Source organism: Micrasema longulum, unplaced genomic scaffold (assembly GCF_059751315.1).
Source record: "Micrasema longulum isolate JH-2025_06_02 unplaced genomic scaffold, ASM5975131v1 h1tg000434l, whole genome shotgun sequence".
Taxonomy (NCBI): Eukaryota; Metazoa; Arthropoda; class Insecta; order Trichoptera; family Brachycentridae; genus Micrasema; species Micrasema longulum.
This window is the reverse complement of record NW_028277634.1, coordinates 213680-235546: the sequence shown is the minus strand read 5'-3', so window position 1 is coordinate 235546 and position 21867 is coordinate 213680. Positions and strand designations below refer to the sequence as shown.

The 21867-nt window shown below is 32.9% G+C and overlaps 1 protein-coding gene across 3 annotated transcripts; it reads right to left on the bottom strand.

The window, feature by feature from the left end:
- Positions 1 to 471: 471 nt before the first annotated feature.
- LOC148281607 (focadhesin) lies at positions 472 to 21229 on the bottom strand. Of its 3 annotated transcripts, XM_088226470.1 has the most exons (15): positions 20817 to 21229; positions 20182 to 20382; positions 18662 to 18833; positions 17054 to 17336; positions 15658 to 16223; positions 15054 to 15277; positions 13706 to 13909; positions 12133 to 12419; positions 9108 to 9325; positions 8164 to 8406; positions 7041 to 7301; positions 6591 to 6796; positions 3831 to 3950; positions 3005 to 3203; positions 472 to 677 (listed from the first exon to the last, which is right to left on the bottom strand). In XM_088226470.1, the coding sequence occupies exons 1-15, from the start codon at positions 21092 to 21094 to the stop codon at positions 510 to 512; spliced, it is 3630 nt and encodes a 1209-aa protein (XP_088082596.1). In that variant the 5' UTR covers positions 21095 to 21229; the 3' UTR covers positions 472 to 509. The 3 variants fall into 3 exon arrangements, with proteins under 3 accessions (XP_088082596.1, XP_088082597.1, XP_088082598.1); XM_088226471.1 differs by lacking the exon at positions 8164 to 8406 and having other exon boundaries at positions 20817 to 21215; XM_088226472.1 differs by lacking the exons at positions 12133 to 12419; positions 13706 to 13909; positions 15054 to 15277; ... (3 more) ...; positions 20182 to 20382; positions 20817 to 21229 and adding an exon at positions 11161 to 11310.
- Positions 21230 to 21867: the final 638 nt, after the last annotated feature.

Below are 21867 nucleotides of genomic sequence, written 5' to 3'. Positions count from 1 at the left end.
TTACCTCATTCCAATTGTCTATGGTCAACCACAAAAATATTTGTATACCTTTTTTTCTGGGGTGCTATTAACGATCTTATCGCGGGGGTAGAGAAGAAGTTTGGGATTTTTTTTAATGCGTACACATTTTGCTTTATATATGGCCACACTACTGATTAAAAATCAAACGGTGTATAAAACTGTTTAAAAAACGGAAAAAAAAAACAAATGCGGCTTGCTCAATTCAACCTCAATGTTTTGGGTGATGCTTAAGATCGCAATAATGTTCTAAATGAAAATCATCGTATTTGATTTTACGTGCTCATATTTATTTGACATTTAATCATCAGTGTGGCTATACATGAAGCAAACTGCAAATGCTCGCAAAAAAAAATAATCCCCAAATGAATCCCTTTTTGGGGGGTAGAGAAGATTCAGAATAGCACCCTAGGTAACATTTTTAGGCTGTATTCTTAATATATAAAAAAAGGAGATACGGAAATAATTTATTAACCATAAAAAAGTACGTATTAATTAAACAATTGTTTCGGTGGTTTCACACTTAAAAACTTGGTCCAGACATTTTGTTTCTTGAAATAAATACTGGAGCTTGCAGCAACAAGAGCTACGTAGAAAGTTTCTAAGTATTGAGCTGGTAATTTTTTGTTAGAACGGCTATGATGAAGCCATTCGAGAATCTGAAATCATAAACGTATGAAGTTAGTTTCATAACTTTATTTGAAAATAATATCACTAGAATACTTTTTTCAATGAGAATAAGATCTCATCATAAATTAAATTGAGAAGCTTAAGGTAAAATAATTGTTGCGTTTTTTTCAATATAGGTTTATTCTTCTTTTATCCATGCATCCCTTTATATGCATTTTGTCAAAAAATCAAAAATAACTTTAAACTTTTTTTGTGAAAATGGCCATAAGATCAAAATATAGTAGAAAACAAAGGAGGGCACCGTTGTATAAACTCTTAACCGGGGAATTTAGTTTTGCGTATGTTAAAAAGTGTGTATGTGCAACGGGGAATTATTTCTATAGGATTACGGATTATTTCGTCACGCCCATAGTAAACATAGCAGTGACGAAATATGTCATCTCACCCATAGTAAACACTTGATGAAATGAATTTCGGAAAATTTGTTTTTCTTTTTAACAAAACATGTTTTTAGAATGTCACTTACTTGAAATTTTCACATAATATAAGTACTATAGGTACCTACCTATTCCTAAAGCACAGATATTTCTCTCAATGACAATGTTTGTCTATAATAAATTTCTATGTCTATAGTATACCGGAAGTGAATGATTTATTCAATTTTTTTTCACAATATAAACAATAATCAATCATAAAAATAATGTCTGTAATTCATTCGATTATTTCATTCATTCAAGTACTATTATTCGATTAGTAAATTAAGTCGATCATTTTCATCTGTAGAGAGAATTCTTCCAATCCTCGAAACGCTTCTTAAATTCAATCTTTGGGATAGCCTGTAGCTCTTTCAGCGATGCTCTTTTCATGTCATCTATACTTATAAAATGACGGTCCTATAAGATCCCTTTATTTTTAGAAATAGGAAAAAGTCGCACGGAGCCATGCCTGGCGAATATGAAGGCTGGGGCATCGTCACAGTATTTTTTTTGGCCAAAAATTCAAGAACTAGCAATGAAGTGTGAGCAGGTGCATTATCATGGTGCAAAGGCCGTGAATTGTTTTGCCACAAATCCGGGCGTTTTTTTCGCATTGCTTCACGCAAATGGCGTATTTACTTTACACAGTGTGTAAAGTGGCCACTTAAACTAGCCAATGACTATTCATAAGCCCTGTAAATGCCTAGACTTCCATATTCTCTTCTCAAAAATGTTTTCTCTGTATGTTGCAATAAATTTAAATCGTGATAGCTCCTTAGGGAGTGGAATCCAACTAAGTCTACAAACATTTGGATATGCAAATTTCTTTTTAACAAAACATGTTTTTAGAATGTCACTTACTTGAAATTTTCACATAATATAAGTACTATAGGTACCTACCTATTCCTAAAGCACAGATATTTCTCTCAATGACAATGTTTGTCTATAATAAATTTCTATGTCTATAGTATACCGGAAGTGAATGATTTATTCAATTTTTTTTCACAATATAAACAATAATCAATCATAAAAATAATGTCTGTAATTCATTCGATTATTTCATTCATTCAAGTACTATTATTCGATTAGTAAATTAAGTCGATCATTTTCATCTGTAGAGAGAATATCAAAATTTGAAATCAAACAATAAAAACATCCACAACTCGAAGCCTAAATGTATTGTACAAAATATAACACCCAAACAAAATAAACCTTAGATCGTCACGCCGTAATTTTACACGTCACGACGGTAATTGGTAATTTTTGAAAGGTATTGACGGAATATTTCGTCATACTCGCTACAGTTGCTTTTTTGGAATGATGAAATATTCTGTCATACTTGGTTAACAGGTTAAATGGCGATACTTAAATATAACACATTGTAGAATTGTAAAGCTATGTAACCTACGATCTACATTTTTGTGAAAAATCCAAAAAATTCAAAAATACAAAACATATTTTTAAAAATTATAAAAACATTCCCCTAAGTATTGTAATGTAGCAGAGACTTTAAAATTGGTTTGGCCAAATGAAAGAATTCATTTTTCTTCTGCCACCTCCACTATTAATTTTTATAAAGCTTTTTTCTAATGAACATTTTCTAATTACTTATTGTCCTAATATATAGTGGAAGTAAGTTCGTGAAGTTTACTAATAAATATCTTTGCATAAACAATTACAGTCAAAATAGTGGGCAGTAGTTAGAATGCATCCGCTCAATCAAAAAAAGAGAAAAAACAATAAGATAAACAAATATATCATGAAACATATCGTAAATAATTACATATTATGATATTAACTTTTCTGGGCGAAAACATAAAAGAAAACCTACCATTTTATAGTTGGATCTATAAAGTTGGATAAATAAAAATAATAATAACCTGCTCATTAACATCTAACCACTTGGTTTGGGCAAGCAAAAACGTCAAAGCTTGTGGAAACATGTTCAGTCTCAGAGCTCGCGAGGTTATTATGGCATTTGTATCTCTCCAAGTGAATACATAATAGCTCGTGAACATCAATACACTCAAAATAACCACATCGCAAAGGAAAGAAGACGACAATTCAGTTGATGAATTCCTGAAAAAAAAGTTGAGAAAAAATAAAACGTTAGCGAACTTATGTTACAAATTATAAAATTGTTCAAGAACTGAACAATTTTATAAACTTAAATGATTTGGGCACTCTAGAAATGAATATATATCATCATCAAACCCTTATTTGGACACTGCATTGGAACATCAAATGCAGTAATCTCAATAATCTATTACAGAAAGATAAGGGGATCAATCTTACGCTCCAGGTGCCAGTCCAGGGACAATGAAATATTGCGGTGTAAAACCACTTTATAAACAAATGTTTCATGTTCCGTTTCATGAACCCGGGACCTTGATCATGGTGGCCAACGCGCCAACCATTACTCCACAAGGCCGACTTATCCTCACTCGATTACATTTTAGGTTTAGATTACATAGCCATAGCTATCGAGCCTTAAACACTCATCCAGGAATTGGTTCTAATTCACATACAGAACTTAATTCTTCATCCACCTGGACATAGACGAATATATATATATTTATATATATATTTATATATTTATATATATATTTATATATATATATATATATATATATATATATATATATATATATATATATATATATTTTTAATAAAATAAATGAATTAGAAATCTTGCAATGCACTTACTCTGCCATATGTACTTGGGTTCTAGCTAGGAGCTGGAGGAACCATTCCTTTGTTGGAATATTATCATATGTGGTTCTCATTAGCACAGGACAAATGCTTTGTAAAACAAACACTTGTTCTCTGAAACAAATAAATCAAACAATCATTAAAATAGTAAATAATTATAAAAATAAAAACTTTATTATTAGTGTTACATGTTTATGTTATTAAAAGAATGAAACAACAGTTTCCGAAGAGCACTTTTCCCATTGACGGGTGATACAAAAATAATATTACAAATACAGAATACTGTTCACGGTGTAATCATAGAACCTATACATAAAACCAACAAATAAATCAGTGGTAGAAACTAAGGCTCTATTGGTGGGTGGTTATTCCATTTAGGTGTTAGCATATATCGCCATGATCGTAGAACAATGATGCATGTGATTTTACACGAGTGGTTAAATTTTTTTTTGACATTTTATCTCACTTCTTAATAAGTGCAAAGGTATATCCTTTTATACTTGGGTTAGTTAGATACATATTTTTTTTTCAAACCTGGGCCGTGATTACAAATGCTATCTTCATCGGTACATATCAAGACAGTATAAAATAAAATCGATATTTATGTATGAAAATTAAAAGTACATTAAAAATAAAAGTAAATTTAAAATTATGATCTTTAAGAGGCAAACATCGCCAGGGTAGCAATCCTATTATTTTTTCTTTTTTGTGTCACTTAATATTAACATTAAAAAATACATTAATTTATTTTTTTAATTAGAATAGTTTTTACCCAAAGCATTATTATAATTATTTTTTAATATTTACTTCCTTTCACTATTTCTTATAGCTTGCGTTGTCCAGATTAACAAGCAAAAGTCAATTAACAAATTTTACCCACCTTGACACATTAAAAACCTTTCAGATATTTTTTAATATATCATAAGATAAAAGTTAGATCATAAAAGTTATCAATTAAATTGATTAAAAAGACACAAATGAATTGTGTTGTGTGCATAAAACCTCCAAAACCCAAAAATCTAATTTTTCATTGGTCTCCAAACTTTCAAATTGCTGTACGAGGACTCACCTTGCGAGAATTGGTGTCTTTGACTCCCCTATTTGCGATTGTTGTTTTGAAGAAGAAGATCTCAACCACTTATTCATTGTTTGCCCAATAAATGACCAAATGCCAACCTTTTTCAAGACTTTGGCCCCACTAATTTCTCTTCCTTCAAATATCCAACTCATCTTAGCGAGCAGGAATCCATCTATTTACAACCTTTTGCTTAAATTATAAAAAAATAACGGAATCGATTTGTAGTGCTCGACTGGGGCCTGTTGGTAAATCGGTGACGGTAGCATGAGTATGGGTGGAGGGTTGATAGTTTGGTGGAGGAATTCTCCTTTTAAGTTTTGAAACGAGAAAGGAAAGAACTTTCTCGGAACTGTTAGACTTATCTATGTTTAGGTTGCTTGCAGACCCGACGGTTGGCCTGGTTGCATACTGCGAACCAGTTTTTTTATTAAATAATTCAACATGACATCGGCAAAAGCATACAATTTATTATGCAAAGCCATTTTATATTAAAAAAAAAAACTCTTAAATTGCCATTTCTCAAAATGATGGTTTTGGGGTTAATTTTGCCTGAACGGCGACGATATACAATATATAAGTAAAGAGAGATAAGGAAACATGATTTATGTATTATTAGTATTTTTATAACACTTGTAAATCAAACGAGAGAAATGCTGAATGACCGATTACAGTAGAACCTCGTTAAGCCCAAACTTTGTGATCTGTATACCATAAATCTGAACGCTCCCAAGGCAGAGTAAATTTGGTACAAAGTTGCATGTAATGAATGATCTGGTACAAAAAGAAACCCGAGTGCTCAATTCTGAAATTTATCTAGTAGAAAAACTATGGGATTTGGCGTCCAAAAATGTACGTCAGTGATGACAGAATAAAAAATGATTTTTAATTCAACTTCTATTAACAATATTTGTGCATATCCAAATGTTTGTAGACTTAGTTGGATTCCACTCCCTAAGGAGCTATCACGATTTAAATTTATTGCAACATACAGAGAAAACATTTTTGAGAAGAGAATATGGAAGTCTAGGCATTTACAGGGCTTATGAATAGTCATTGGCTAGTTTAAGTGGCCACTTTACACACTGTGTAAAGTAAATACGCCATTTGCGTGAAGCAATGCGAAAAAAACGCCCGGATTTGTGGCAAAACAATTCACGGCCTTTGCACCATGATAATGCACCTGCTCACACTTCATTGCTAGTTCTTGAATTTTTGGCCAAAAAAAATACTGTGACGATGCCCCAGCCTTCATATTCGCCAGGCATGGCTCCGTGCGACTTTTTCCTATTTCTAAAAATAAAGGGATCTTATAGGACCGTCATTTTATAAGTATAGATGACATGAAAAGAGCATCGCTGAAAGAGCTACAGGCTATCCCAAAGATTGAATTTAAGAAGCGTTTCGAGGATTGGAAGAAGCGCTGGCACAAATGCATAATATCTAATGGGGACTATTTAGAAGGCGACCACATTAATGTAGACGAATAAAAAGTTTCTGAACACACCTCGTCTGTTGCTAGCATACTTAATGATAATTTAAATAATAGTAACGAATCATGTTTAACGATTCGTAAGTTCAAACCAACGTCAATTCCAATTAATTTGGATTTACGAGGCTCTATTGTACATACTACTATACTATACATTAATAATATTATTAAGTTGATAAAATTTTACCTGGGTAAGGTGATGACAGCGTCTATTATTTCATTGAGCCAAAGTATTGGGCAGTCTTGTTGTGTTGTAAGAGCCACGTGGACCCTGATAGGGCAGGCTTTGTGAAGCATTTCTCCCGACACCTCCCACCAGCTACTCGGTGCTGTTATTCTCTCCAAGTATTCCCAGGATAGCTCTCCGCATGCCTCTACAATTAGCGGCCAGAACTAAAAAAAACAAGAACATAAACCCTCTAGAGTTTCGTAAGAAAAAATGTGCCAGAACTTGCACATTTAATATTAAATGCAGAATTTTTTGAGCACTTTAATCCCTGACTAGAGCCCTGTCATTCTTTTTCCCACAAATATGCAGCCGCTTTTGACTTTCAAAAATGTAATTATATTTAGACTTATCTTAAAATCTTTATTTTCCAAATAAATTCATAAATATTGTACATAAATATTTTTTTACCTTGTGCTCACTGTCAAGTTTCTCAAAATAATGTTCAACAAGTCCAGATAGCATATTCCTGTTGTCTTCTGTGATGTTCTCACTTCTGAGAGTTGCCGTGACTGATTTCATGAGTGCAATCATATCACACTCTTCACAAATAGAGTCGTGATTCACGAGAGCGTAATCCGCCATCTTCCACAGAGTATCCCTCAAAAAATTACTTGGAACATTTTTACACAATATCGGAAGAATTTCAATAATTTTACTAATTTCTTCTTCCTGCAAAAAACAACATGATTTATTAAAATATTTTGAGTTTGTCCAAATGTTTGTAGACAAAAGACTGGATCTCACCCCCTAGGGAGTCATTAAGATTAACAAATTACAACACGGATGGAGCATTTAAGAGAAGAGAATATGGAAGTCTAGGCATCTACAGGGCTTATGACCTGTCGTTGGCTGGTTTAAGTGGCCACATTACACACTATGTAACATTAACCATTTTACCTATGTTTTAACACCCATATAATAAAGGTTTCGGCTCTTTAACTTCACTAAAATCAACAGGTGGAAGAATTGAAGAAATATGGTTGTTAACAATAACATTAATGTTTCACATTGCATTACTTGTACTGACATTTTATTTACTGCGGGAAACAATCTAACCATCACAACATTGGTCTAACTTGTAAAACTTATAAATTCCAAACTCACTTTTTTTCAGAGTAAAAACAGTTTTTATTTCAGTAGCGAATTGTAGCGAAGTTTTTTTTTTAATTAAAGAAAAAAGCAACACTGTATACACACATATAAATTATTTGAAGTCCTAACAGAAAACACCAAAATACAAATTTTGACAATTTGTGGATTTGCGAGTTTTATAAGTTAAGGTGACGACTAGCTTCATTTTGCCTACACATAGAATGCTCAGGCTTCACAATGATGTCTCAAAAGGCAGCTCGATTGATGTATATCTAAAGCAGACAATTATACAAAAAACATAACTCATTCTTCAGCAGGAAACATATACCAGCAAGGCAATATCTTGTCTTTATGGGAACATGATCAATTGTAGCGTAATGTTCACAAAATTAGTTAAATATTTACATATCAACACATAAAGGTGAAATCCCTCACAAACCTTTTCTTTAACGATGAGTAGTTCTGGAAGATAGTTCTGCAGGAACCGGAGACAGGTCCCAGAGATGGCAGCCTGGCGAGCGGCCAGCTCGAGTGACGGGCCGCGGAACTGTTGGCCGCGAGCCATCAGCTCCGAGAGGAAGTTCCACTGCAGAGGCGGCAGCAGGCGCGAGCGTGCACGCCCCATGCAGCGCAGGCACTCTAAGAAGGCCAGGGGAGGGCAGTCGAATCTCGGGTTGATGGACTGAAAACAATACAGTTATCTAATCATGTTTATAGTACAGTAATTCAATTACATCTGTGTAATAGGAATCTAATAACATTTGTGGTACAGATCATATACAATACATTGGAATAAACATATCCAATGATATCTTTTGTACAGAAATTCACTAAAATAATATACATATTATGATACAGTAATTAAGTATCATATTTTATAGTATGGTTAATAAACAAGTTCTGTGTTGTGTAATTTAATGATATAGTGTAATTTAAAAATATGTCAATTAAATTTATTAGCAGGTATTGAATAAAGAGAATTATAGAAACATTTATGTACACAATATGTAAACTCATATTTATTCCTCTCTTATCATTCCTTTCCCCGATGGAGTTTAAATATCATCTTCTATATATTCATCTTATTCTTCGACTCCCCGATGGAGTAGGAGGTTAACAAATAACAACAGAGATGGAGAACATTTCAGAGAAGGAAATATAAAAATCTAGGCATTTACCTATGTTTGAGCAACCATATTTCTTTGATTCTTCCATCTGTTGATTTTAGTGAAGTAAAAGAGCTGAAGCAAGCAACCACAACCTTTATTATTGTCAAGTGATCCATCTGATTGAATTATTTCACATATTAGGCAACGTCTGAAAGTAGGAGGTTATATCCTGTATACTTTCAAAGATAAAATAGGTGAATGAAACCGTACATACCTCATTCCTGACAAACTCTAGCAGTCCCCTGACAATGCTGGACGTTGGAAGGTAGGTGGCCCTCTCTGGCTCACTCCGGGCTCCCTTCTTATCTGTTGTAGAGTACACTCCGCTGCTGTACCCCCGCACCTCCCGGTCCATCAGGGTATGGCACAGATCCGACACACCTTCAAAGGCCGCCTGATTCGTGTATTTAAAAAGGTTGCTCCAGCATTCACCTGCGAAACAATCAAGAGTATTGTGAGCAGACGGTTAAAACAGTTTTTATTGTACCATTTTAAATACAATTTACAAGTTTTAAGCAAATATATTATTTTCATACTTACGCACCCATACACACGCACCCTCTCCCTCATTCATTCCCACACGCACATGTATCCTCTCTCTCATTCATTCACGCATACACACATTCACATACACATGAATACAAACGTCACACAAATACAATTACTAAACTTCTTTTCTTATATAATATGTGTCTTGTTAAGATTAAGATTAAGAATCTTGTTAAGATTTTTCTAATTATTTTGTTTTTGTAATAGCTGTAAAAATTCCAAATAAAATAAAATAAAATATTAATTTATTATGCAATAACCCAGAAAAAAACAATTTTTGATATCTTACAAATGACAATATTAAGGCCTAATATACTAACTAGCCGGCTGCCGGCGTTAGGTATTTTATATACAGTCGAACTTGGTTATTACGAGGAAGATGGGACCGATTGAATTTGCTGGTTATAAACGTTACTCGTCATAGCAGAGAAATGGTTTTTATACAATCGCTATTGCACATTGTCACTAAGCAAACAAGTAAATATGGTGCATTGATGGAAAATCCTGCGTTTCTTTAGGTACAAAATCATTGGAGCAATGCGTCATCGACATTAGTACGATCGCACTTTCAAAATTTTTTTGTGTCCGTGATATTCTTTTAAAATGCAGACAAATACATATCCTTATTTTTCCACAATGTTGACACTGTGGATGAAGATAGAGAAAACTTTTTACACAATTCCACATTTTTCGCGCCATGTTTGATTTTACAAATAATTACCACTTTTTCACTAATTGAGAGACACTTGCTCTTGTTAGTACACATGTTTATAATTCAGGGGTTAAGTTTTAACTGATCTGGTCTAGAACTCATTTGACATCACCCACTTGTAATGTTTATTGTTTATTGAAATAAGCATAAAACATTAAAAAAATCTAAAAAACCCCGTAAAAACCCCCAAAACAAGCATGTCATTCATAAACTACAAAAACAGCTGTAAATTGTAGCAATGTGCTGAACCGGCACAACTAGTTATAGTTCTACATTATCTCTGACCGGCACTTACTAAGTTCACAAAGCTTGGATTTTTAAAAAACCATGTGTGTTAATTTTTTAATATTGTCGGCGAAAAATCCAATTAGGTACTTAAGACACTTACATAGCTATCATAAACATAATCCGATCCCAACGCCCGGCGGTATTTATCCTTTACGTTAGCCGACCGTTTGGATTTTATCACTTAGGTTTTTATTTCGAGAATGATGTTTTTAACAATTGAAGATTTTGTGTGTAATTTTTGGCAATATTTTTGTTCGGTATGTCCGAGAAGTAGCTCGTTATAACAGTGAATAATTTTATGGAGAAAACCATTATCTAAAATGCCAACTAATGTTTCCTCGTTACATCCAGGAGCTCGCTATTTCCGTGATCGTTATAACCGAGTTCGACTGTACTTACAGTCCCACACCCCGCATAACTTTTTTCAAAAATTTTACAATACAACCCACGGGGTTCTAGTTCAAAGTTCATAAAACTAAATAAATGTACTGTTAGAATTATTTTAAAAACTAAAAGTGCAATTCAGAATTGAATCGGGTTGTGGTCCCGTTGCTAATGTTGCAGACTCACATTAATTGCGTATGTGAGAATGCAAGTTAAAAGCGGTAGAGTATTGGATTGATTTTAAGATAATATTTTTTTTATTTATTTTAATAAATGACATATGTTTTTTTTTCTATTACAATTTACTTATAATTTTTTTGATGTTAAAACTTACTTTCCAAAAAGAGGGTAGCTCATGTACTTGGACTTACACTGTTATATTTATTTTTTTATTTATGAGATTATTTTTGTTTAAATAGCAGTTATTTTAGATATTGTAAATACACGTGTACAAACACTATTAGTCATTTTATGTGCATTACTTGTACTTGTGTACTACAATATTATGATGTTGCCAATGGACAAAATTAACTATTTTTTTTCCTGCATTGGGGGCCTTTTACCAAAACATCGGCCGGTAACAAGTTAAATGCATTTACAAATTATAATAAGCATATAAACAACAAAAACAAAATTGACAATGAATAACAAAATGTGCACAAACATAAAAATAATGAGATAAAATACGGTAATATGTACTGAGTAGAGTCAGATAGAGGGAACAGTGTAACACGGGGTACACTATAAAAGTAATAATATTTAATTTATTTTTGTTCATTGCAACACTGTTTTTTCTATAGCCAATGAGAATTCAATATCAATTTCAAGAATTCAATCACGAGAATTTATCTTAATACAGAGCTAATTTGATAACAGTATTCATGATTTATGTAACAATTGCAAAATATTTTTTGTTTTGGTGTGAAATAGTGATTAAAAAAAAAGTCACTTTGTTGCTATTCTGAAATAGTTAAGCATTGGTGAGTAAATGAATTTCCTATTGAATCTATTCAGGGCCATAGCCAGGGGTATGCCAGGGCAGCTTCTGCCTGCCCTAGCTGCTAACCAGAACATGCTCCTTAGCAAAATATTCTTGCCAAATATTAATAATCTTATTCTTATTATTATTAGTAATATAAATATTGTAAATAATAATTGAAAACAATCTAATGAATTTACTAATTGAATTATTAACGATGTTGTTCTTATATATTACAGATATTTCATAAAGTCGGTTGCACAATAAAACTTTTTTGTTACTGTTCCCCATCTGACCCTAGTCCATTGTCAAAATTGATCAACATACTGGGAATATAGTCAAGAACATCCTCTGGTCTTCTCGCTGCATCTGATGGCGTTTTGCAGTAAGCAGGGGGGAGCTGGGCACCTTTTCTGTATATCTCAGGTAACTGTTTGAGACACATGGAGTCCACCTTGAAATTAGACAATGCTCGTAGCGCTGCGATGCTGACCTCCGGATAGTTAGAATCCACAACATAGCTCCACAATTTGACCAACACTTCTGACACAAAATCGTCATATTTCGGTGTCTCGTTATCCAGTTGAGGAACTTCGGACAAAAGTTTGCAAACACTGAAAAAAGGAACAAAAAAATTAATATAAATTACAAGACACAAGAAAAACTTCCTCTCCAGCAGAACCATTGCTTACACTAATGAGAATGTTTTATGCTACCCAATATCATATTTGAAAAGAGTTTTTTTGGACACAGTAAAAATAATATTAAATTGTACTGCAAAATTTCTCTGAAAATCGTTTGCCAGTCATAGATAAAACCCTTAGATTTTTTAGCACAACCATAAAAAAGATTGTCTTTACAACTAAAAATTAAAGTGAGAATTAAAAAAAACTAAATCATTAGAATATCGTAATGGGCAACAACAACAAATTAATGTTAAAAAACAACAACAATTTTAAGAACATTTATTTTTTTGGTTATTTTATAAAAAAAAACTTCCTTATTATAGACCGGCTTTTAATATATTTGTGGGACCCGGAAACCAATGCCCACTGTGCCTGACAAATCGTCTTAAGGACAGTGCAGAAGAAGAATCATACATTTCCTGTATGTAAACATGAAAATAATCAAAACATCCAAAATACTGATTTGGATGTCAAATTCCTGACAGTAAAGGAAGTAGAAGATGATCTAAATTCCCCACTTGGAACACTACAGACAGCTACTATAAAAGCAGTAGCACCCTTTGGTACATACAGTGGAGTAGTCCCATAGAATTTAGTTCAGACATGAAGTAGTTTAGATCAGTATTCAGTTATTACCGTTGCTCTCGTGCTTCATAACCAAATTTTCAATAAGATTCCTAAGCTATTAAAAGAAAATGTTGACAAAACTTTTAAGAAAAAAATAATCTAATGGTTAATATGTAACAGGGCTTTGTATTGATTATTATTTTATGTTAACAGACAACTATTTAAATTTTTGCAAATATATTTTGTGTGAAAAATACGTATGCTTTTAGTTCTTAAAAATGTTTATATTACTTATAAAATTAATATAATGTCTTTAACTTTTTTCTTTGAAAAGGAAAAATAAGAAACCTGCTAGCAAGCCGGTTTCGCGGTTCAGTGGGTTTCATTATTTTTCCTTTTATATTTTCTGTTCACCTTCTTAAATAAAAAAATAAATACAAATACGAAAATTTAACTGTAATAAATACACATCGAAACATAACATAGTTTTTTTTCTGTCATCTCCAACTGGGGTAGGAGCTCCATGCATCAGCAAGCAAAAAATAATTTTATTATTACCTTTACAGTCCGTATTATTATGTCAGCGCATTTGCCTACCATACAAGACGTTAAATAAAATATTTAAAAAAGTAATAAAAGGTTCTTACTGAACTTGAACACGTGGTCTTTTGTCCTTCCCTATTCTGGGAGCGAGGGCATTCCAAGTACTGTCGGGGGCCACGATCCGAGCTTGCCAGAGCGCCTTTAGGGCATCCAGAGTTAAGCAATAGGCAGTTGCCGAGGTGTCATCAGTACAGCGGTTTAACAGCCCCGATATTATGGGCACCATTTCTGCTCCGTATTTCTCAGCTCTGGTAAGAATTTGCAAAAAGATACATATGTATTAATAAGAGTGACAATTTTTTTTTGTAAAAGAACAAATAATATGTGAATTAAAGTTTTTCATAGCATAACTTTGACAACTGTTAAATTTTTTAAATAAAAATTTAAAAGTGGTCAAAGCAATTTACGAATGTATAATAATTACTGTTAAAGGGTATTATAACAATATAAATCTATACTCAAGCCACCACAGGTAAAAAATATGGCTTTTTCATATTCACTAATGCAGAAAAATATATCATAATAGGATACTTTTTAGGTTACTAAAAAATTAATAACCTTCAATTTTGCAAAAAAAAAAACTTCAATGGTTGAAAATATTAGTTTCCTCAGCAGTCATTCCCTTGGTTATCAATTTCAGTATAGCACAGTATATATTATTATCTTGGTGGTGATAAGAACTCACAATATTATAAGTTTTGAGAAAAATCACTGAAGTTGACTAGTATAATAGGTACCGACATTTATTCAGATAGGTAGAGGACCTTTAGGAAATATTCATAACCAGATATACTACAAATTTAAAAAGAAAATGTAATTAAAAAGTTTGTTAGTAAAGTCTCGTCTTCTCAGTACTTTTTTACGGCGCCAAAACGCGGACACTCACTCAAAACACTTCAAAAAAGATCGAAGTCTTTGAAATGTGGTGCTACAGGAGGATATTAAAAATCTCCTGGGTGGATAGAGTCCGAAACGATGATGTTCTCCGACGGATGAAAAAAGATAAAGAGGTACTGAAGACCATAAAGAAAAGAAAACTTAGTACTTTGGGCACATGATGAGAGGCGAAAAATATAAAATTTTACAAGTCACTCTACAGGGAAGGATTGAAGGAAGACGCAGTGCAGGTAGAAGGCGCATCTCTTGGCTTAAGAACTTGTGCGAATGGTTACATTGCAGCACTCGGTCCTTGTTCAGGGTAGCTGCCAACAAAGTAAGAATCAATGCAACAATGATTTCCAACTTCCATCGGGGAGAGGAACCATGAGAAGAAGTTAGTAAAGATATATTAGGTCTTTTCACCACTAAAATGACGATACGAAGATTGGTTTTGATTTTATATCTTTTAGATATACACTTAAAAGTGTGAGAATATTTACAGAAATAATATACCTTTCTTCACAAATGAGTTTGACAGCCGCTGCCTTAGCTGTAAGGACTTCCCAAGAATCAGAACTTGGAATCACAGTGCTATCAACCAACAGGTCCAGCAAATACGGATAGCACCTTGTTTGTTTGTCAACTAGTAAAACGTATAGATCGATAAGAAAAGCTTTTGAGAAAGCCTTATCATTATGCATTGTTTCCAATATCGGAATAATCAAGGGAACATTTTCCTGAAAAAATTACAGTAATTAAATCCCTTTTAAAAAATCTAAGAAGTTTAAAATTATCTCAATAAATTGTTTTTATTTATTTTATACTACTGCAATGATTTCATGAAAATATAATAAGATAACTTAGCTGTTAAATCTAAAAGTCAATAACTGTCTCATATTTAATAGTAATCATTTAATAGTAAATCATTTGAATAAATCCGTAGCACGTGACAACAAAATAAATTATTTTAATCAAATTACAAATTTAAAGCTTCAATTAAATTAACTTAACAGTAGAATCACCATGTAAAGCGCCCTTGAGGTATTTTATTACGAAAATGGCGCTATATAAGTTATCCACAATAAATAAACAATGATTATTTATTAAATATACAAACTTTGGAAATGGAAAGGTGAACTATTTCCCGAAGCAGTTTGACAACTTCAGCTGGGTCTTTGGAATTCTTTAAGACATTCAGAATAATTGGCAAAATTCCAGCACCTAATTCTTTCTTGTATTCAACCACATCCTCCAGTATCTTGAGAAGAACCAATTTATCTATTTTACCTTCCATCGGTTTACATTTTAGCAACAACAAGGCGCATAAATAAGATACAATTTGGTATTTAATTTCAATATTAGGTGTCTCATTCACCTGCTTGCTCCAGAAGTTAAATATTAAACTGTCAGATGTCAGTTTTCCGTGACATATTATCAACTCATTTGCTTTGAATAGTCGTGGGTGCGTTGCTTTGATAAAGTTAAATATTTTACTTGTGTTAAGTTTCAGTGTAAATTGAGAGGAAGGATTGAACGGTCTCTTTGAAATGCAATCTAACATGCCTTTAGCTGTTTCTGTAGCTTTGTAAGCTAACTTTGTGGGATAGTATAGCCATTGCAAAACTGCGCATGTAAAAATGTACTCAGATATTGAAGATTCACATAGTTTATGGACATTTTTGCCTGAAAATATAAAACAAATTATTAAAATTTTTATATTCATACAAGATGAATAGATTTGTTAACATAATTTTAAGCACGGTTAAACGTTTATAGACACTGGATTATTTCCACTGGAAATTTTTACCAAGATTGACAAATATTTTCAATGGAAACAATAAAACTCGGATACAGCAATAATCAGATAATACAAGGGTATATTCAGAAAGTAAGTTCCGTTTGTACTTCTTACCATTACAGCGATGTGATCGGAGTTTTGTGCATGCGTGATACCTGATTTCTGTGATACCTGACTTCCTGACCTATTGAGAAGGAGTTTATGAGTTAGCTGACTTGTGTGCTTGTTTGAAATGTCGAATAAAATTGAAAATCCACACGCTTGGAAAAGGTCTATAATTCGTTTCCTTAATGCGAAGAACATGAAATCAGTCCACATCCATAAACAGATCTGTGAGGTGTAGGGAGAACATGTAATAAGTGATACAATGGTAAGGAGATGGGTAAAAGTTAAATGAAGGTTGTAAAAATGTGCATATCAACAAACGACGTGAGCGTACCCTTTTATGAAGAAGGAATACGAAAGCATTTGCTGCACTATGACAAGTGCCTACAAAGTGGTGGGAGTTATGTAGAAAAATAGTTTGAGGTCTAAAGAATTTTCCATATTTTTTTTTCGGAATAGGTATTTGTTTTCTTTGACCTGTCAAACGGAAATTACTTTCTGGATATACCTCATATAATATTAAATATATTTTGGCTGTCTTATCGTGCGTCCATATTTTTTGTAGGATGAATAATTAATATACATTTTAAAGATAAAAATTACTACTTACATAAGACAAACAATTCATTCAGATATGGTTGTGGACACACCGAGATTCCTTCAGAGAGGACTGTCAATAAAACTTCTGAAGAAGTATTAGCTCCCGGATAATTTAAAGCTTTATTGATAATGCTAAAACACATTCTTGGATCTTTTCCGGAGATAATTATATCAATTGCCATATTCGCCAGAGCCAAGATAACTGAACAAACAAACTCATCATTCTTTCTCAATATAGCCCAATCCAGCAATGACACAAGCATTGAGAATTTTCGTTTGGAGTAGTTGTTTACCTGCATTAAATAAAGAAAAAACAGTATAGCTTTGTAGACAAATATTAAGAATAACCCTACAGAAATCACTTGACTTTGCATACAGACCACGCTTCCTCTACATTCATACATCTTCTCATGCACGCGCGCTGATTATTCCGACTTTTAATATGTCCTTAAATTATTTGTTGGATTTGGTCATTTCATTTTCTTCCTTGATTTCAGCATCCAGCAACATTCGCATCGTAAATCTGGAATGCTATATTTAAACCAAGCGTATATAAAGAATCGATAAATGCCATACGTGGATATAGATGTCAACAACCCGTAGGCAGAACGGTGAATGGTGGTGAATGTTGGATGTATGTTTGTATGTGATGAGTATGATGTGTAAAAAATGCGACATTGACTTTCTTTTAAATTTGATCTTAAAAAGATTTTATAAAAGGCTTTATATAACAGGTTTGAAAAAAAATACATGTAGGATTCATAGTCCATTATTGATGATACACACGTGCTAAAACGTTTCACTTGAAATAGTGTGATGACCGAAGAAAGCAATGTCATCATTTTCTATAGAATTCAATACAACATTATAATGCAACTCTAACAGTATTGCACGTAAATTGGGAGCATTGTTCTGCAGTACATTCACACCGTCCCTACTAGGAAGAAATGAACTACAAAGAAACGTGGTCTATAAAGAGACCACAGGACGCAACGCCAGTCAGTCAGCCCAGCTCGACGACGTCACTCAGTTCCAGCACAGTTTAGTGTAGTCTCTTCAACCCATCATCGACGTAACACCCGCGCAACATAATTCACTATTTATTCGCCATGTTATAAATAAACATCAAACAGCAACCTCATGTCTCTGGCAATCTCTAACTGGGGCAGGAGTTTCAACCCTCAGCAACAAAATCCTACATCCACATAACTATCCAAATTTGTTGCAACAGAGAGAGAAAACCTTTTTGAGAAAGGAATATGGAAGTCTAGGTATTTAAGGGGCTTATGATCCTTCATTGGCTGGTTTGAGTGGACATATTCGGATCGAAATAACTCCCTAGAGAGGAAATCCAGTTTGCCTACAAACATTTGGACATACTCAAAACATTGTTGATTATACATAACTAACCCAAGTATCAAAGGATATACTTCTGTACTTATTGAGTTGTGAGATAGTGTCAAAAAAACTTTTAAACCACTCTCATTGTTCTACAATCATAATAGTATAATTATGATTTTTTCAAATTTGAGTTATAAATCAACACAATCATGTGGCACTGAACAGAACTGAATGATTAACTTCCACTATTAAGTATATGTGACAATATTATGATTACCTTCTGCCAACCCAAACATTCCATCACCAATGCAATATGTCCAGAACAGTTTTCTAGTTCCAGCAGAATGCCAATGGCTCTGTTGTAATTTGGAATACTTTGTTTTTCTTTCGGATCGCAAATAATCCATAAAAATACTGGCCTCATCAGTTCTAGGCTTCGAGAAGACAATCTAGAAAATTACAATGAAATGTTAACTAATATCAAAATACACTTGAACACAGTACGAAAATAATGTTTTTTTTTTAAACATTTATTTAACAATGCATAATAGTAATACGATTAAACTATTTGTTTTTGGAATTCCCTGCATCGCTCTTTTACTTACTAGGCGCAAAGAAGCATGCGCAAGGGAAGGGTGATAGTAAATTATCTTTGTTACGATTTTTTCAAGTATTTTGTTGTCATGTTATATTTTTTAATAGATTGAGTTTTTCCGCTGACATTTCTTGGTAAAACTGCATTATAATTATAATTTTAAAATTCACGTATACGACGAATATGATAAAACCTGGTCACTGGAAAAATTATAAATAGAAGTGGAATAAAACTATATATGTATTTTTATTATTATTTTTTAAAAATAAAATGACGATGCATAATAAATTGTATGCTTTTGCCAATGTCATGTTGAATTATTTTATAAACCAACTGGTTCGCAGTACGCAACCAGGCCCAACCGTCAGGTCTGCAAGCAACCTAAACATAGATAAGTGTAACAGTTCCGAGAAAGTTCTCTCCTTTCTCATTTCAAAACTAAAAAAGAGAATCACTCTACCAAACGATCAATCCTCCACCCATACTCATGCTATTGTCACCGATCCAACAACAGTCGAGCACTACAAATCGATTCCGTTTTTTTTTAAATTTATGCAAAAGGTTGTATATAGATGGATTCCTGCTCGCTAAGATGAGTTGGATATTTGTAGGAAGGGAAATGAGTGGGAACAAAGTCTTGAAAAAGGTTGGCATTTGGTCATTTATTGGGCAAACAAAGAATAAGTGGTTGAGATCTTAAGGTACAATAAGTAGTCCACAATTTCTTTTTTTTTTTAATCTCAAAATGATTTTTATTCAAGAAAACCTATATCCATCATTCCTTTTTTAGCATATTTTTTTTATATGGTACTGTGTGAAACATTTCCTCCGTGTAAAGAGAGGTTCCGGTGTATAACTGTTTGGTTCATATCAAATAGGAAATTAGTTTATAACTGAAAGAAAAATGAAAAAATAAATTGCCTAACAATTTAAAAAATATTTTTACTTAAATAATAAAAAAAAATATATTTCTGTTTTCATAATAATCACTTCAAGGGCGCTGTATACAACACATTAAATTATTTTCACACTTATTTTATTGGTTTTGAAATATTTTGTAAACATTCGCCGACTTTGTGTCATAGTGGGTTAAAAAGGTGTTTAAACATTAAATGGTACCTGATAACAAAATAATATAAATATGAAATTCTTCCGATGACTTGAAAGAGAAATCTAAAACCATTTCCATCATCGAAACTTACTCAACATTATGAAGGCACAAGGATTCCACTTCATTAAGAATATTATCAACGGCATCCGGAAGTTGTTGGAGAACTTTTACTAGAGGGTGCTGAGGAGATACGAGAGACCATTGAGAAACATATTCCAGTTTGTCGGAAACCTGCTGTTCAGCTATTAATGCGATGACACCCGATATTATAGAAGTCATGGCTGAGGAGTTTCTGAAACATTTAAAAAACTAAATACATACCTTAAATATACAAAATGTCATTATTTAGATATTTCAAGAGATAGAAAACTTTTTATAGAAGGAATATAAAGTCTAGGTTTTTACAGGGCGTGTGACCTGCCATTGGCTGGTTTAAGTGATCACTTTACACACTTCGCAACAATCACCATTCTGCCCATATGTTCAAAACTGTTCTTCATCTCTGTTGTAGTTATAAATAAAAACAAAACAGTTGAGTCTTTTTTCCCTTAAGTGTGCTTATTTGACAATATTACCGCCCGCTGACGTACTTTCCGTACGTACGCAAACAGTTGTGTTCTTCTGGCAACTAGATTCGGTATTTTAATTTTGATATACTCCCTCTCCAATACTTGCCTACAAACATTAAAACATACTCAAGATACTGTTGATTTATATTTGACTTACTGGGCCGATGGCAGCATAGACATGGCAGCAGATAGAGCAGAAAAAACATCCAATATACCTTCCGTAACAAGGCTCAGGAGCCCTTTACTTGCAGTCAGACTTACAACTGGATCTTCCGATGTACATTTGTCTTTTAGCAAAGTCAACGGATATATTATAGTATTCTCCAACTCTATACTATCTCCTGAAGCCTTAACAACTAGTTCTAACAGTCTCTCAACCGCCTCAGTTACAAGAATTACGTTCTTAGACTTAAGTTTATATTCAATTTCTTCCATATTAATCGTTTTTTGAATCTATTTATAATTTAACAAAAAACGGCTTAAATTAAATACAAAAACATCTCATTTTTAAGGTTAAAAAAAGTCTCGTTGAGATCTCAAACGTCACATTGACAGTGGCAATTTTTAACCGAAGCCATAGATACATTTTTTAAATCTATAGATAATGAATTATTTTGGGCATTAGTGATGTACCACCAGTAAAACGGTAAATCCGTTCATTTCTAGTGATTCGATTTGACCGAAATTGAGTAATTAATTTATTTTGAAAAAGAAAACCGTTTCTAGATCAAGTCTACCTCACCTGGAATGAAATTGATTAAACTTAAAATTCAACAATTTAACTTTTAAATTGTTTTTTTTATTTTTTTAAATAAAATAATATTACCCAAATACATAGAATTAAGAAAAGTCCAGAAACCGCATACGCGCATTAGACATAAGGCGATTGAACTAATCTCAAAAGAGTATTTTTACGTTTTGACCCGCTAGTTTATTTGTGAACGTCGCTCAGTATGAAACTACCGATTTGAATTTAACTATGCCGTGTTGTGTCGTTTTAAAGTATAGAAATACTGCTGGGATCTTAAAACAACAGGATGGGATCACATTTCATAGAATTTTTTTACCCTACTTGGCTCATCTAATGAAAATTGGACCTCGAATCAAACAACGCCGTGGTGGATATTTGACCGACATTATCTTTAAAACCTCAAATATTATTTAAGATGATTTAAAAATATCATTTTTACGTAAAATAAAATTTGTTT